General features: G+C 44.3%; 1 protein-coding gene across 9 annotated transcripts in view; it reads right to left on the bottom strand.

The window, feature by feature from the left end:
- The window catches only part of LOC115108758 (receptor-type tyrosine-protein phosphatase F-like), a 388031-nt gene that overhangs the window by 30520 nt on the left and 339596 nt on the right, over window positions 1-17915 (bottom strand). For all 9 annotated transcript variants that reach the window (XM_065009146.1, XM_065009144.1, XM_065009145.1 and 6 more), the window contains 2 exons: window positions 13440-13603; window positions 3188-3300 (listed from right to left, as the gene is read on the bottom strand). In XM_065009146.1, the coding sequence (XP_064865218.1) occupies window positions 3188-3300; window positions 13440-13603 (277 nt within the window). The remainder of the gene's footprint in view (window positions 1-3187; window positions 3301-13439; window positions 13604-17915) is intronic.

Genomic DNA, 17915 nt, shown 5'->3' with positions numbered 1-17915 from the left:
AGAGAGAGAGGAGAGAGAGAAAAGATATAAAGAGAGAGGAGAGAGAGGAAAAGAGATAAAGAATAGAGGAAGAGAGAGAGAGAGAGAGAAAAGATAGAGAAGAGAGAGAGAGAAAGAGAAGAGAGAGAGGAGAAGAGAGAGAGAGAAAGAGAGAGGAGAAAAGAGAGAGAGGAGAGAGAAAAAACAGAGAAGAGAGAGAGGAGAGAGAAAAGAGAGAGAGAGAGAAGAGAGAGAGAAAATAGAGAGAGAGAGAAAGGAGATAAAACAGAGAAGAGAGATAGAAGAGAGAAAACAGAGAAGAGAGAGAGGAGAGAGATAAAAGATAGAGAGAGAGAGAGAGAGAAAACAGAGAAGAGAGAGGAGAGGAGAGAGAAAACAGAGAGAGAGAGAGAGAGAGAAAGAGAAAACAGATAGAGAAGAGAGAGAGAGAGAGAGAGAAAAAGAGAAGAGAGAGGAGAGAGAGAGAAAACAGAGAAGAGAGGAGAGAGAGAAAAACAGAGAAGAGAGAGAGAGAGAGAGAGAGAGAGAAACAGAGAAGAAAGGAGAGGAGAGAGAAAACAGAGAAGAGAGAGGAGAGGAGAGAAAACAGAGAAGAGAGAGAGGAGAAAACAGAGAAGAGAGAGGAGAGGAGAGAGAAAACAGAGAAGAGAGGAGAGAGAGAAACAGAGAAGAGAGAGAGGAGAGAAAAACAGAGAAGAGAGAGGAGAGGAGAGAGAAACAGAGAAGAGAGAGGAGAGGAGAGAAGAGAGAGGAGAAAACAGAGAGAGAAGAGAGAGAGAAAACAGAGAAGAGAGGAGAGAGGAGAGAGAGAAAACAGAGAAGAGAGAGAGAGAGGAGAGAGAGAGAAAAGAGGAGAGAGAAAACAGAGAAGAGAGAGGAGAGGAGAGAGAAAACAGAGAAGAGAGAGGAGAGGAGAGAGAAAACAGAGAAGAGAGAGGAGAGGAGAGAGAAAACAGAGAAGAGAGAGGAGAGGAGAGAGAAAACAGAGAAGAGAGAGGAGAGGAGAGAGAAAACAGAGAAGAGAGAGAGAGAGAGAAAAAGAGAAGAGAGAGAGAGAGGAGAGAGAAAACAGAGAAGAGAGAGGGAGAGGAGAGAAGAGAGAGGAGAGAAAACAGAAAGAGAGAGGAGAGGAGAAAACAGAGAAAACAGAGAAGAGAGAGGAGAGGAGAGAGAAAACAGAGAAGAAGAGAGAGGAGAGGAGAGAGAAAACAGAGAAGAGAGAGAGAGGAGAGAGAGAAGAGAGAGAGAAACAGAGAAGAGAGAGAGAGGAGAGAGAAAACAGAGAGAGAGAAAACAGAGAAGAGAGAGGGAGAGGAAAACAGAGAGAGGAAACAGAGAAGAGAGAGAAGAGAGAGAGAGGAGAGAAGAGAGAGAGAAGAGAGAAAACAGAGAAGAGAGAGGAGAGAGAAAACAGAGAAGAGAAAACAGAAGAAGAGAGAGAGAAAGAGGAGAAAAAACAGAGAAGAGAGAGGAGAGGAGAGAGAAAACAGAGAAGAGAGAGGAGAGGAGAGAGAAAACAGAGAAGAGAGAGGAGAGAAGAGAGAAGAAGAACAGAGAAGAGAGAGGAGAGAGAGAGAAAACAGAGAAGAGAGAACAGAGAAGAGAGGAGAGAGAGGAGAGAGAGAGAGGAAGAAGAGAGAGAGAGGAGAGAGAAACAGAGAAGAGAGAGGAGAGGAGAGAGAAAACAGAGAGAAGAGACAGAGAAGAGAGAGAGAAGAGAGAAAGAGGAGAGAGAGAAAGAGAGAGAAAACAGAGAGAGAAGAGGAGAGAGAAAACAGAGAAGAGAGAGGAGAGGAGAGAGAAAACAGAGAAGAGAGGGAGAGAAAAGATAGAGGAGAGAGAGAAAAGATAGAGAAAAGAGAAAGGAGAGAGAAAACATTGAGAAGAGAGCGAGGAGAAAGAGGTTAGAGAGAAGAGAGAGATGAGAGAGGGAGCGAGAGAGAGGAAAGAGAAGAGAGATGCGAGAGAGAAGAGGGCACAGAAACCAAGGGTGAGACAGAACGAGTTTGATGTTCAGAGAATGAGTTAGAGAGAGATTCTGTGAGCTTAATTCCTCTGCTAAGTTCAAAGCTCAAGACTCTCCATGCTGCATGCAACAGTGTTTAATTACCAAGCTGGGTCAGTGCAGTCCACTAGAAGAAGAGACAGAGAGGATGCGTCCCAAACGGTACCCTATTCCCTACATAGTACAATACTTTCAACCAGGACACATATGGAATAGAGTTCCATTAGGACCCACCAGAAGAGCCGAAGAGCCACTGAAAACAGATGGATAATATACTGTAGGAATTCCCATGCAACCACCCCCCCTCTCTCGCTTTACTTCACAGTGAGATGAGAAGCAGCATGGGCAGGGTGTGTTATATGTTAACAGACCTTTAAGGCTTATTTCTATAATGGTCATAAATGAAGGTGAAGAGAGAGAGGACATCTCGTCGACTAGACCAGAGCTTTGGGTTGTTGACCGATAGACAGTCCTCATCCTCAACTACAGCCACTCCCTTTCCAACTTCACTGACACCCACGTACTACTAATACAACAAGACATATGATCCTTGTACACTAAGCCATGTGACAATCCTTCACATCCACAACAATCATCCGATATTACAAAGACAAGATGATGATATCCAGTACAGAGTATACACTGGACGGATTATTATCCACTTTCAACTCATCAAAACCATGTTTCATTTGCGATAACCAGCATCTGATATTGTTGTAATTAATGTGAATCATCTGCATACAGTAGAAGCCTTAACTCTGAAGTGTTTTATACTTGAAGGCTGTAATGTGAACTGCATTCAATTGCTTCTCCTAGCACAGTGGTTACCAATAGCTACACATTCATCAGAATGTATCATATCATAGGAGTGTCAGAGACTGTGAGCAGTGGTGTGAATAGAGACCAGGTTTTATAAGTTACCTTGTTGGAGATTTGTCTGCAGGCACTGAGGTGGATAGTTTGGCCATGGTTGAAGAACAGCTAAATCTGAATATAAGTGTGTCAGTGGTTGTTTGTCTGCTAGTGTGTCTGGATCTGTGACTTTGTGTGTGTCTATAAATCGTGCGTGCTAGTGTGTGTGTGTGTGTGTGTGTGTGTGTCTATAAATCGTGTGTGCTAGTGTGTGTGTGTGTGTGTGTGTGTGTGTGTGTGTCTATACCTTGTGTGTGTGTGTGTCTATACCTTGTGTCTGATAGTTGAGTCGTCTCATTTCCACAGGATCAGAGGAGTGGGCCAGCAGAGAGTCCTTCACCCCAGCAGAGTGCTCATCCTTGGCCGAGGGAGATGCTCGTTTCCTGGTGAGAGAGGCAGGGAGGAGAGACCATGAGACGAGCTCAAATAAAAACACTAGCATACTACTAATCAATAAGTCATGTCATTGGGCATGTATGGTGGTAGGCTGAAGGAGGTGGTATGATTGTATGGGCATTAGAATGTAACCACACTGTAGTGGTCAGCTGGCTGGAAACTCCAGTCACAGAACCATCACTGTTGTATCATGACTGTGTCATTGAGATAGCTGTTGGTTCCTGCATTGATGTGGAAGATACTGTGCCTGGAGTGGAGTTAAAAGCTGATGTTGTGTCTGTTGAGGTGTGTAACTCCCTGAAGCAGAGGCATACCTCTACTCTTCAGTGAGTAGTAGTTTTACGTACCAAAGGGCAACCTACTCCCTATAGTGCACTACTTTGGACTAGTGCCTTCCGCTCAGATAAAAAGTAGTGCACTATATAGTGAATAGGGTGCCGTTAAATAACTTGACAAATAACACGGTGTGTCTGCCGTGCTGTGTGTTCCTCAGTTGACGAGGTGAGGCCCCACTTCACTGTCTACACAGCTGGGGGGAAGTGGTGACACAGTTTTGGGTTTACGCTCATTAAAACCTCTAATTTCCCCCATATGAACGTGTGAAAACAAACAGGCTGAGCAATTAACAGATCAGCCGCAGTGACAGAGTAGGAAGGCTTGCTAATTACAGAGGTGGAGAAAGAAAGAGAAGGGGGGGAGAGAGAGGGAGATAGAGGAGGGATGGGGGAGAGGGAGGGAGGGGAGAGAGGGAAGGAGGCAGGGTGTGGGAGGAGAGAGAGGGAGGAAGGAAGGGAGATGGAGGGAGAGAACAGAAAATAAAGGGAGGAGAGCGGAAGGGATGGTGAGATAGAGAGGGACGATCGAGGGATAGAGAGAAGAGCGAGTGAGAGTGTTGTAGAGAGAGCACATCTGTTGGAGCCTATGTCCTCCATTCCCAACGCACCACACCGTGTCTCCTAGCGCTAGCATGCTAACTGAGGTCTTAAGTGTTGCCATGTTACAGCTGCTGCCACACTTATGCACTAAAGCCTGTGTTTATTTCTTTGGGTAGCACTAACATCGCGCTAACGTGTGTCTGAGTGCAGCAGCCTCCATTGCTGAGTGATGCTACTGATGTGTTCCGCTGGCTGTCTCACAGGGAAAGCTATTAGTGCTGCCATGCATAGCTGTCTATGGGAGGTGACAGTTACGTTACTAGCCCTAAACTTAGACTGAGTCTCAAATAGCACCCTATTCCCTATGCAGTGCAGTACTTTTGACAAAATCCCATAGGGCTCTGGTAAAAAGTAGTCCACTATATAGGGAATAGGGGGCTATTTGGGACACACAAATGGAGATCATAATAAAGCATGGAGGCATGACATAAGGAGGTCTGGGGAGGGGCACTTTGTTATTCTGACTATTGCCTAGGGAACATCAATCCTAACTCCTAACCCTAAATCTAACTCCTAACCCTAAACCTAACGCTCTAACCCTAACTCCTAACCCTAAACCTAACTCCTAACCCTAACCCTAAACCTAACTCCTAAATCTAAACCTAACGCTCTAACCCTAACTCCTAACCCTAAACCTAACTCCTAACCCTAACCCTAAACCTAACCCTAACCCTAAACCTAACTCCTAAACCTAATCCTAACTCCTAACCCTAAACCTAACGCTCTAACCCTAAACCTAACGCTCTAACCCTAACTCCTAACCCTAACCCTAACTCCTGACCCTAAACCTAACTCCTAACCCTAAACCTAACTCCTAACCCTATAAACCTAACGCTCTAACCCTAACTCCTAAACCTAATCCTAACTCCTAACCCTAAACCTCTAACCCTAACTCCTAACCCTAAACCTAACCCCTAGGCCATCGTGATTCATGGGGTTAAACAGCACAACTGTTTTCAGCTGTGCTAACAGAATTGCAAAAGGTTTTTCTAATGATCAATTAGCCTTTTAAAATGATAAACCTGGATTAGCTAACACAACGTGCCATTGGAACACGGGAGTGATGGTTGCTGATAATGTGCCTGTGTACGCCTATGTAGATATTCTATAAATAATCAGCCGTTTCCAGCTACAATAGTCATTTACCACATTAACAATGTCTACACTGCATTTCTCATCAATTTCATGTTATTTTAAATGGACAAAAAAATGGCTTTTCTTTCAGAAACAAGGACATTTCTAAGTGACCCCAAACTTTTGAACGGTAGTGTAAATACTTGTGCATTTGGCTTGATTTGGATTTTGCATTTTAAAAATACATAGATAGGCTGGTTAATTATGAAGCTAACATTTAAAGTTGACTTTATCTACAGAAACAGATCGTGCCTTTCTCTAAGCAGTAGAAAGCAGATTATTCAGTCAACCTTATAATCTGTTCTTAATTATGGTGATAGTATTTATCAAAGTGCAGCTGCTAATACTTAAACCTTTAGGTGCCATCTACCATAGTGCCCTTTGTTTTGTTACAGGTGACAGTTTTGATACTCATCACTGCACCCTGTATGAAAAGGTTGGTTGGACTTCACTAAAGACCTGTAGGCCCTACTTCATACATTTCTGTCTTATCTAACGGCTGTTGAAGTTTAGACCCAAGTAGCACAGTGGTCTAAGGCACTGCATCTCAATGCAAGAGGCGTCACTACAGTCCCTGGTTTGAATCCAGGCTGCATCACATCTGGCCGTGATTGGGAGTCCCATAGGGCGGCACACAATTGACCCAGCGTGGTCCGGGTTTGGCCGAGGTAGGCCGTCATTGTAAATAAGAATTTGTTCTTAACTGGCTTGCCTAGTTAAATAAAGGTTACATTTAAATAAATAAAAAATAGACACCTGAGTTGCCTAACCCGTAAACAGGATTGGTTAACTCTTGAGGTTCCTAGGGTCTCCACTGAGCTAGGTGAATCTGCTTTAAGTTTTAATGCACCGTATTGCTGGTACAAAATTCTAAATACATTTAATTTTGATGTTGTGGTGCCGTTCAGGCAATTTAAAGTATTGATTGGAGACTTATTTGTGAAGGAATGTTTTTTATGTTTTATTTATCCTTCCTATGACTGTGTTTTTGTACTTTAATATGTATACAGTACTAGTCAATAGTTTGGACACACCTACTCATTCAAGGGTTTTTCACGCCATGACCTTAGAGAGCCTTTTTTATTAGAGTCTCTTTTTGGTTTGGTCAGGGTGTGATTTGGGTGGGCATTCTATGTCCTTTATTTCTCTGATTTGTGTTTCTATGTGTTGGCCGGATATGGTTCTTAATCAGGGACAGCTGTCTATCGTTGTCTCTGATTGGGAATCATACTTAGGTAGCCCTTTTTCCCCTTCTTTCAGGGTGGGTAGTTAACTTTGTTTGTGGCACTTAGTCATGTAAGTGTCACGGTCGTTTTGTTGGTGACATTCAAATAAAAAGAAAATGTACGTTCACCACGCTGCACTTTGGTCTACTTCCAATGACACCCATGACAGAGTTTTTCTTCATTTTCACTACTTTCTACATTGTAGGAAGACATCAAAACTATGAAATAACACATATGAAATATGTAGTAATCAAAAAAGTGCTAAACAAATCTAAACATCTTTTAGATTTTATATTCTTTAAAGTAGCCACCCTTTGCCTTGATGACAGCTTTGCACACCCTTGGCATTCTCTCAACCAGTTTCATGAGGGCGTCACCTGGAATGCATTTCAATTAACAGGTGTGCCTTGTTAAAAGTTAATTTGTGGAATTTCTTTCCTTCTTAATGTGTGTGAGCCAATCAGTTGTGTTGTGACAAGGTAGGGGTGGTATACAGAAGATAGCCCTTTCTGGTAAAAGACCAAGTCCGTATTATGGCAAGAACAGCTCAAATAAGCAAAGAGAAACGACAGTCCATCATTACTTTAAGACATGAAGGTCAGTTAATCAGGAACATTTCAAGAACTTTTAAAGTTTCTTTAAGTGCAGTTGCAAAAACCCTCAGGTGCTATGATGAAACTGGCTCTCATGAGGACCGACACAGGAAAGGAAGACCCAAAGTTACCTCTGCTGCAGAGGATAAGTTCATTAGAATTACCAGCATCAGATTGCAGCCCAAATAAATGCTTCACAGTGTTCAAGTAACAGACACATCTCAACATCAACTATTCAAAGGAGACTGCGAGAATCAGTCATTCATGGTTGAATTGCTGCAAAGAAACCACTACTAAAGGACACCAATAAGAAGAGAGTTGCTTGGGTCAAGAAACACGAGCAATGGACATAAGACCGGTGGAAATCTGTCCTTTGGTCTGATGAGCCCAAATTTGAGATGTTTGGTTCCAACAGCCGTGTCTTTGTGAGAAGCAGAGTAGGTGAACGGATGATCTCCATATGTGTGGTTCCCGCCGTGAAGCATGGAGGAGGAGGTGTGATGGTGTGGGGGTGCTTTGCTGGTGATACTGTCAGTGATTTATTTAGAATTCAAGGCACACTTAACCAGCATGGCTACCAAAGCATTCTGCAGCGATATGCCATCCCATCTGGTTTGCGCTTAGTGGGACTATCATTTGTTTTTCAACAGGACAATGACCCAACACACCTCCAGGGTGTGTAAGGGCTATTTGACAAAGAAGGAGAGCGATGGAGTGCTGCATCAGATGACCTGGCCTTCACAATCTCCCGACCTCAACCCAATTGGGATGAGTTGGACCGCAGAGTGAAGGAAAAGCAGCCAACAAGTGCTCAGCATTTGTGGGAACTCCTTCAAGACTGTTGGAAAAGCATTCCAGGTGAAGCTGGTTGAGAGAATGCCAAGAGTGTACAAAGCTGTCATCAAGGCAATGGGTGGCTATTTTGAAGAATCTAAAATCTAAAATATATTTTGATTTGTTAAACACTTTTTTGGTTACTACATTATTCCATGTGTTATTTCATAGTTTTAATGTCTTCACTATTATTCTACAATGTAGAAAATAGTAAATATAAATAAAAACCTTTGAATGAGTAGGTGTGTCCAAACTTTTGACTGGTACTGTATGTCTCTTGTGAAAAAACAGTCAACAACACACCAGCCAAAGACACAAGACATGGCATAGTGGTGTGATGTGTGATCTTGACAGTGTAGCAGAAACAAAGAGCATGGCAGTCTGTCACTGAGTCAGAACAGAACAGAGCAGCCTGACCCAGAAGCACATTTTATAGAGAAGAAGAGTGGAGTAAGGGGAGGGGAGGAGCGAGGAGAGGGTGGCTGTGCTGCAGAGTGACAGCCACGTCAGGGTTAGAGAAGGGGGAAGGGGGTGTAAAGGTGTCAAACATACTACAAAGTAGGTTCAATTAGTTAGCCAGATAACTTTGAAAAACAACCAGAAAAAACTATAGTTTGTCTGATTAATTTAGAAAGCTAAATGTAGGTATATGTTTTTTGGTTGTTCTTTCAATTAGACCATGCCCATTTCAAGCTTATACTTCCCCCCCCCCAAATGTATTTTTCTGAATATTTAGGCAAGTTAGCTGGCTAACTCATTGATTCTACTTTGTAGTATACCACGCTGGAAAGAAATACTAACCTTTCTTTTTTGCTGCATCCACAGAAATCCGGGCGGAAGTGAGTGAGGGAGAAGACAGAGAGAAAGAGGGAAAAAGATAGAGGGAGGATTAAATGACAGATTGTCAGCAGCAGGGATGAAGCATAGAAGCAGTGGATAGGGAACCAGATTTATACTTCACCCCTTTACCCCTCCCTCCCTCCCTCCCTTTCCCTCCCTCCTCCACCCTCTCAGCCCTGCACTTTTATTCAGATGTCGACGCTGACATTTAGAAAATGAGTTTTTCCTCTAGGGGCCCAGATCTCATTCCCTGCCACTATGATAATCTTCAACAAGTTTTTTTAATATAATATTTTTCTTTACAACCCTTTCTCTTAAAATGCATATGCTATGAGATAAGGCCGGTAGGATATTATATTCTGTGGTGTTGGACAGGTTTAATGATGGTGCACTATGCTCCTTTTAGGTTACTTGATGTAAATATTGTACTAGCTGAGTGGAAATACAGTAGGCTGCATCTTGCAACTAATGTCCTGGTATGAACTTTCATCCTAATACATTGTGTGGAAAGATGAGAATGGTGTTCTCATATACATCATTTCTCCCACTGGTAACAGACGTCAATTCAACATCTATTCCACGTAATGTTTTTGAAATGATGTGGAAACAACATTGATTCAACCAGTGTGTGCCCAGTAGCCTGTTTCACCCCTATATACATAACCTCTGTTTCACCACTTTTGCAAATGTTGAAATGTCTTTTGATGGGCCTCTTCAACTGTATTTTACATTTTGTTGAGGTTACATTCATTTAAGTTTGAGGATAATCCATTTTTAGCTAAATTACTTCCAAGTCATACAAAGTTGCAATGGCTCCTGGTATGGACTTCAGAGAGCTATAGGCCTATGCAGTCAAATAGGCATGCTAAATCGGGCCACTTCAAAAGATTTATTCTCATTCGCTGTGAAGAAATCATCCACCCTCCTTCCATTGAAGCCAGCCCTGGCTGGGCTTATCCACACAGAGAGAGCAGCGAACGCTCTCTGCAGTGCTCTGGCTCTCACTGACAACTGCCCTCAAAGCCAAAAGGACTTAGACCTGAATTTTTTTTAAATAAAATTGAATGACTTGTTCAGCTGAGTTCAGCTCACTACTTTACTTTCCTGGGTTGGAGTGTACGAGTGAGTTGAGCTCTGGCTCCTTCTGATCACCAGACGAAGGAGAAGTAAGGTGAAGCCTTCTGAGAAGTAAGGAGAGCTACCCCAGAGACTGAAGAGTCTCTCTCTGGTTTTAGAATGAAAGACTGATCACCCAGTAAGAGAGGATGGTGACGAAAGAGTTGAACAGATCGGCAGCGACAGAGAGAGGAGGCCCAACCCATCCCAACATGTCCCCAACAGTGTTGTAGCTAGCTGAGATGTCATCATCAGCGGAAGGGACCATATGGATCCTCCTCTTCCCTCTCTCTCTAAAGCTTGCTCAGTCAGAAGCTCCAGATGTCTGGCCTAAGGACAGCCCCACTCAAACAGAGCAGAGAAAACACGGCTGGGCCAACTGTTAACCTGCGTGAGACAGCAGGGCTGCAGGCTACTTGACTGAGCAGCCTCCCATGTGCCCACTCCAAGGAGAAAGTCCTCACAGAGCCTTCAGGCCCAGGCTAGATGAATGCCTGTCTGTCTTAATTGAGGAACCACTGAACTCCAACGAACAGATGTCATTTATAATCAATCTGAAATACAACTTGTTTTATGGTTGTAAGTTAAAGCTAAAGAGGGAAAATAAAACCTCCGGGGACTGCTTTAAGATGATAATTCAAGGAGTCCGATTTTAGATAAACACTGAATAACAAACCTCAGAGATAACGTATTATTGCTTGAAACATTTGGCTGTCAAAATGATGAAAAAACATTGTTTTCAGTCATGTCCTAACTATCCTTAGCAATAATGTCACTTTCCTGAGAACACAAGCAGCCATGTACAGCGGAAAATCTATCCACAAACACCAGAGTGCCCTGTTGCACATTCATTGCAGCAATTGTTCTAGCAATGAGCATGCCCCGCCCACCTGAGGATCTGTCTTTTCCAGCCATCTACTTCCTGTGTTTGAGGGGTGCCCGCCCACCTGAGGATGTGTCTTTTCCAGCCATCTACTTCCTGTGTTTGTGGGGTGCCCCGCCCACCTGAGGATCTGTCTTTTCCAGCCATCTACTTCCTGTGTTTGAGGGGTGCCCCGCCCACCTGAGGATCTGTCTTTTCCAGCCATCTACTTTCTGTGTTTGAGGGGTGCGAAATCCACTTGTCACCTAAATCTTTCTGGATTGTTTTTATTTTACTCCTGCGACTCTTTCATACTCTTGCTTGTGCCTGTAGTTTTTTCCCGTTGACATTACGACTGTGGAAATGTTAGTAATGACCTGTTAAACACAGCCATTTAATGGATGAAATGAGATCAATGGAATAGGTTGTCTTTCCGTTGCATCGAAAAGAACGCTAAAGCTTCATCAGGGATTTAACGCATCGTCTCGACACTTCCACCACAAGAAAGTATGTGATCACGCTCTCCGCAGCCGATGTACTCTGAGCACACGCGGAACAACTAGCAAGTGTCTTCACTGACATTTTCAACCTCTCCCTGTCCGAGTCTGTAATATCAACATGTTTCAAGAAGACCACCATAGTCCCTGTGCCCAAGAACACTAAGGTAACCTGCCTAAATGACTACCGATCCATAGCAATCATGTCTGTAGTCATGAAATGCTTTGAAAGGGTGGTCATGACTCACATCAACAACATTATTTGCATACCGCACCAACAGATCCACAGATAATGCAATCTCTACTACACTCCACACTGCCCTTTCACACCTGGACAAAAGGAACACCTATGTGAGAATGCTGTTCATTGATTACATTTCAGCGTTCAACATCATAGTGCCCTCAAAGCTCATCACTAAGCTAAGGACCCTGGGACTAAACACCTCCCTCTGCAACTGGATCCTGGACTTCCTGACGGGCCGACCCAGATGGTAAGGGTAGGTAACAACACATCTGCCACGCTGATCCTCAGCATGGGGGCCACTCAGGGGTGCATGCTCAGTCCCCTCCTGTACTCCCTGTTAACTCATGACTGCATGGCCAGGCACAACTCCAACACCATCATTAATTTTGCTGATGACACAACAGTGGTAGTCCTGACGACCGACAATGATGATACAGCCTATAGGGAGGAGGTCAGAGACCTGACTGTGTGGTGCAAGGACAAAAACATCTCCCTCAACGTGATCAAGACAGGAAAAGGAGTGCCGAGCACACCCCCATTCTCATCGAAGGGGCTGTAGTGGAGCAGGTTGAGAGCTTCAAGTTCCTTGGTGTCCACATCACCAACAAACTAACATGGTCCAAACACACCAAGACATTTGTGAAAAGGGCACGACAAAACCTATTCCCCCTAGGAGACTGAAAAGATTTGACATGGGTCCTCAGATCCTCAAAAGGTTTTACAACTGCACCATCGAAAGCATCCTGACGGGTTGCATCACTACCTGGTAAGGCAACTCCTCATCCTCCGACCGCAAGGCACTACAGAGGGTAGTGCGTACGGCCCAGTACATCACCGGGGCCAAGCATCCTGCCATCCAGGACCTCTATACCAGGCGGTGTCAGAGGAAGTCCCTAAAAATTGTCAAAGACTCCAGCCACCTAGACATAGTCTGTATAGCCCCGCTATTATTATTTACTGATGCTCTTTAATTATTTGTTATTCTTATCTCTTACTCTTTTTTTGTATTTTCTTAAAACTGCATTGTTGGTTAAGTAAGCATTTCACTGTAAGGTCTACACCTGTTGTATTGTAACAAATACAATTAGATTTCATTTGAAAGAGAAGGTACATTTATTTTGATTGGTGTACATTTTTTGTGGAAACCATAATTTAGTACAGTTGAACTGTAAAAAAAAAATAAGATGCGCTGAAATTAAAGCAAATTCCAAAAATGAACACTCGGATTGTAGTGATATTATGTCTGATCTCACAAACAATGTAAAGTATGTATAGGTAGGTGTAATCTGGAGCCAAGTGTCATTTTTCATCTGAGGAAATCCTGCTATTGACACATTTGTTGAATAATGCAACAGAATGTGACAACAGTAATTAATGAGGAAGTCTGGACAGCACAGGTGAGTGCAGGTAGGCCTAGACAGAGCAAGTTGTTGGTGGTTGCAAGCCTGTTCTACCCCGTTATGTTAATGTATTCATACATGGAAAACACTCATATAAATGTATAATGTTCTTTATTTGAACACAAAATATATATTTTTTATATCTGATATCATTAGAAAATGTATATATGAGTGCATTCTAAGGATAAAAGATAAAACATTTGACAATAAATTGAATACCTGAATTTCCACCGAAATCCCTGAACATTCATATTTGTCCGTAGCTGTATAATGTTTGGAGTATCTTCATCCACTGTCCAACTGTTGCATTTATTATTTCTATTTATTTTTTATTTAACCATTTTGATGACCGTTGCTAATTGCTCTTCAAATACGATGGTGCCTAACTTTTTAGTGCCCACAATTGTCACCTATAAGCAGAAAGTTGGCGTGGCAGCATAGTTACCTCTTGAAGAGCAGGATGGCGATGACGATGATGATGATGAGTACAACAGCCAGGACAGGGCCCATGACCCACAGCATCTCTGGGTCCTCAGCATGGAGGGGCATACCGCTGTGGAGCTTCACCGTGATGGGGTCTGAGTACGGGCTGGCCGCAAACGTCTTCTGCTGCAGGAGGGAAGGGAGAACCAACAGAGTGAGGACGACACCACACAGCAACCACTGTTTAGTATGAAGGGGCTCTATAGTTTTGATGAGTCTGAACACTAAATGACCTTCTCTCAGAAATACACACTATATTAATGCAGAGCCTTTTGACCTTGATGAACCTTTAGACCTGTGTAGTCTCAAGCCTGTTCCAATACTTTAGAAACGCTGATATCTCTATAGCTGTTATGCCTCATGTCTTAGCCCTAGTCTAACCCAGTGCCAGATGTCTGTGGCTGACAGAGGCTAACATCAGCCAGGCATCTGACAACATGGTGTTCGGTCAACATTATGCTGACTCAGCCCTGTCCTATACAGAGTTCTCTATAGCTCTGCCTTGGCCCTGTCCTATACAGAGTTCTCTATAGTTCTGACTCAGCCCTGTCCTATACAGAGTTCTCTATAGCCCTGACTCTGCCCTGACCTATACAGAGTTCTCTATAGCTCTGACTCAGCCCTGTCCTATACAGAGTTCTCTATAGCTCTGACTCAGCCCTGTCCTATACAGAGTTCTCTATAGCCCTGACTCTGCCCTGACCTATACAGAGTTCTCTATAGCTCTGACTCAGCCCTGTCCTATACAGAGTTCTCTATAGCTCTGCCTTGGCCCTGTCCTATACAAAGTTCTCTATAGCTCTGACTCAGCCCTGTCCTATACAGAGTTCTCTATAGCTCTGACTCAGCCCTGTCCTATACAGAGTTCTCTATAGCTCTGACTCAGCCCTGTCCTATACAGAGTTCTCTATAGCTCTGACTCAGCCCTGTCCTATACAGAGTTCTCTATAGCCCTGACTCAGCCCTGTCCTATACAGAGTTCTCTATAGCTCTGACTCAGCCCTGTCCTATACAGAGTTCTCTATAGCTCTGACTCAGCCCTGACCTATACAGAGTTCTCTATAGCTCTGACTCAGCCCTGTCCTATACAGAGTTCTCTATAGCTCTGCCTTGGCCCTGTCCTATACAGAGTTCTCTATAGCTCTGACTCAGCCCTGTCCTATACAGAGTTCTCTATAGCTCTGCCTTGGCCCTGTCCTATACAGAGTTCTATATAGCTCTGCCTTGGCCCTGTCCTATACAGAGTTCTCTATAGCTCTGCCTTGGCCCTGTCCTATACAGAGTTCTATATAGCTCTGCCTTGGCCCTGTCCTATACAGAGTTCTATATAGCTCTGCCTCGGCCCTGTCCTATACAGAGTTCTCTATAGCTCTGCCTTGGCCCTGTCCTATACAGAGTTCTCTATAGCTCTGACTTAGCCCTGTCCTATACAGAGTTCTCTATAGCTCTGCCTCGGCCCTGTCCTATACAGAGTTCTCGATAGCTCTGACTCAGCCCTGTCCTATACAGAGTTCTCTATAGCTCTGCCTTGGCCCTGTCCTATACAGAGTTCTCTATAGCTCTGCCTTGGCCCTGTCCTATACAGAGTTCTCTATAGCTCTGACTCAGCCCTGTCCTATACAGAGTTCTCTATAGCTCTGCCTTGGCCCTGTCCTATACAGAGTTCTCTATAGCTCTGACTCAGCCCTGTCCTATACAGAGTTCTCTATAGCTCTGCCTTGGCCCTGTCCTATACAGAGTTCTCTATAGCTCTGCCTTGGCCCTGTCCTACACAGAGTTCTCTATAGCTCTGCCTTGGCCCTGTCCTATACATAGTTCTATATAGCTCTGCCTTGGCCCTGTCCTATACAGAGTTCTCTATAGCTCTGCCTTGGCCCTGTCCTATACAGAGTTCTCTATAGCTCTGACTCAGCCCTGTCCTATACAGAGTTCTATATAGCTCTGCCTTGGCCCTGTCCTATACAGAGTTCTCTATAGCTCTGCCTTGGCCCTGTCCTATACAGAGTTCTCTATAGCTCTGCCTTGGCCCTGTCCTATACAGAGTTCTCTATAGCTCTGCCTTGGCCCTGTCCTATACAGAGTTCTCTATAGCTCTGCCTTGGCCCTGTCCTATACAGAGTTCTATATAGCTCTGACTCAGCCCTGTCCTATACAGAGTTCTATATAGCACTGCCTTGGCCCTGTCCTATACAGAGTTCTCTATAGCTCTGACTCAGCCCTGTCCTATACAGAGTTCTATGTAGCACTGCCTTGGCCCTGTCCTATACAGAGTTCTCTATAGCTCTGCCTTGGCCCTGTCCTATACAGAGTTCTCTATAGCTCTGACTCAGCGCTGTCCTATACAGAGTTCTCTATAGCTCTGCCTTGGCCCTGTCCTATACAGAGTTCTCTATAGCTCTGACTCAGCCCTGTCCTATACAGAGTTCTCTATAGCTCTGACTCAGCCCTGTCCTATACAGAGTTCTCTATAGCTCTGCCTTGGCCCTGTCCTATACAGAGTTCTCTATAGCTCTGACTCAGCCCTGACCTATACAGAGTTCTCTATAGCTCTGACTCAGCCCTGTCCTATACAGAGTTCTCTATAGCTCTGCCTTGGCCCTGTCCTATACAGAGGTCTATATAGCTCTGCCTTGGCCCTGTCCTATACAGAGTTCTCTATAGCTCTGCCTTGGCCCTGTCCTATACAGAGTTCTATATAGCTCTGCCTTGGCCCTGTCCTATACAGAGTTCTATATAGCTCTGCCTCGGCCCTGTCCTATACAGAGTTCTCTATAGCTCTGCCTTGGCCCTGTCCTATACAGAGTTCTCTATAGCTCTGACTCAGCCCTGTCCTATACAGAGTTCTCTATAGCTCTGCCTCGGCCCTGTCCTATACAGAGTTCTCGATAGCTCTGACTCAGCCCTGTCCTATACAGAGTTCTCTATAGCTCTGCCTTGGCCCTGTCCTATACAGAGTTCTCTATAGCTCTGCCTTGGCCCTGTCCTATACAGAGTTCTCTATAGCTCTGACTCAGCCCTGTCCTATACAGAGTTCTCTATAGCTCTGCCTTGGCCCTGTCCTATACAGAGTTCTCTATAGCTCTGACTCAGCCCTGTCCTATACAGAGTTCTCTATAGCTCTGCCTTGGCCCTGTCCTATACAGAGTTCTCTATAGCTCTGCCTTGGCCCTGTCCTATACAGAGTTCTCTATAGCTCTGCCTTGGCCCTGTCCTATACAGAGTTCTCTATAGCTCTGCCTTGGCCCTGTCCTATACAGAGTTCTATATAGCTCTGACTCAGCCCTGTCCTATACAGAGTTCTATATAGCACTGCCTTGGCCCTGTCCTATACAGAGTTCTCTATAGCTCTGACTCAGCCCTGTCCTATACAGAGTTCTATATAGCACTGCCTTGGCCCTGTCCTATACAGAGTTCTCTATAGCTCTGCCTTGGCCCTGTCCTATACAGAGTTCTCTATAGCTCTGACTCAGCGCTGTCCTATACAGAGTTCTCTATAGCTCTGCCTTGGCCCTGTCCTATACAGAGTTCTCTATAGCTCTGCCTTAGCCCTGTCCTATACAGAGTTATCTATAGCTCTGCCTTGGCCCTGTCCTATACAGAGTTCTATATAGCACTGCCTTGGCCCTGTCCTATACAGAGTTCTCTATAGCTCTGCCTTGGCCCTGTCCTATACAGAGTTCTATATAGCTCTGACTCAGCCCTGTCCTATACAGAGTTCTCTATAGCTCTGCCTTGGCCCTGTCCTATACAGAGTTCTCTATAGCTCTGCCTTGGCCCTGTCCTATACAGAGTTCTCTATAGCTCTGCCTTGGCCCTGACCTATACAGAGTTCTATATAGCTCTGACTCAGCCCTGTCCTATACAGAGTTCTATATAGCTCTGACTCAGCCCTGTCCTATACAGAGTTCTATATAGCACTGCCTCAGCTCTAATCTAACACTGTGTCTGATGGAGCCTTACATCAGCCAGCCATCTGCTGAAGGTGAGAGAGGCGTATTTATAGCTAGCTCCATTCTTTTATAGAGTAAAACTTCCCCAACCTGTCAGCCAGAACACAAAGTGACAACAAGCGCAGTGACTTTAATTGAATTAAGACTTGCAAATGGATCAATTTCACTTTATTATGTGATGCCAGAATCAAGCCAAGCCAAGCCATACCCCTTGTACCCGCTCTCTCTGCAAACAACTTCATCAAGGTGAAAAAGGATATGTGGTAGAGAGAGAGAGAGAGAGCGGAGAGAGAGCGAGAACGTTGAGAGAGAGAGAATGGAGAGAGAGAAAGAGAACGATGAGAGAGAGAATGGAGCGAGAGAAAGAGAGAACAGAGAGAGAAAGAATGGAGAAAGAGAGAGAAAGAGAGAGAACAGAGATTTCCATGAAAATGTGCTCATCTGTTGGGACACAAATGCACGCACAGGAACACTACCTTTTTATTTTT

Source organism: Oncorhynchus nerka, linkage group LG24, assembly GCF_034236695.1.
Source record: "Oncorhynchus nerka isolate Pitt River linkage group LG24, Oner_Uvic_2.0, whole genome shotgun sequence".
Classification (NCBI taxonomy): Eukaryota; Metazoa; Chordata; class Actinopteri; order Salmoniformes; family Salmonidae; genus Oncorhynchus; species Oncorhynchus nerka.
Note: the sequence above shows the minus strand (reverse complement) of the source record. Positions and strands in the feature narration are given on the sequence as shown.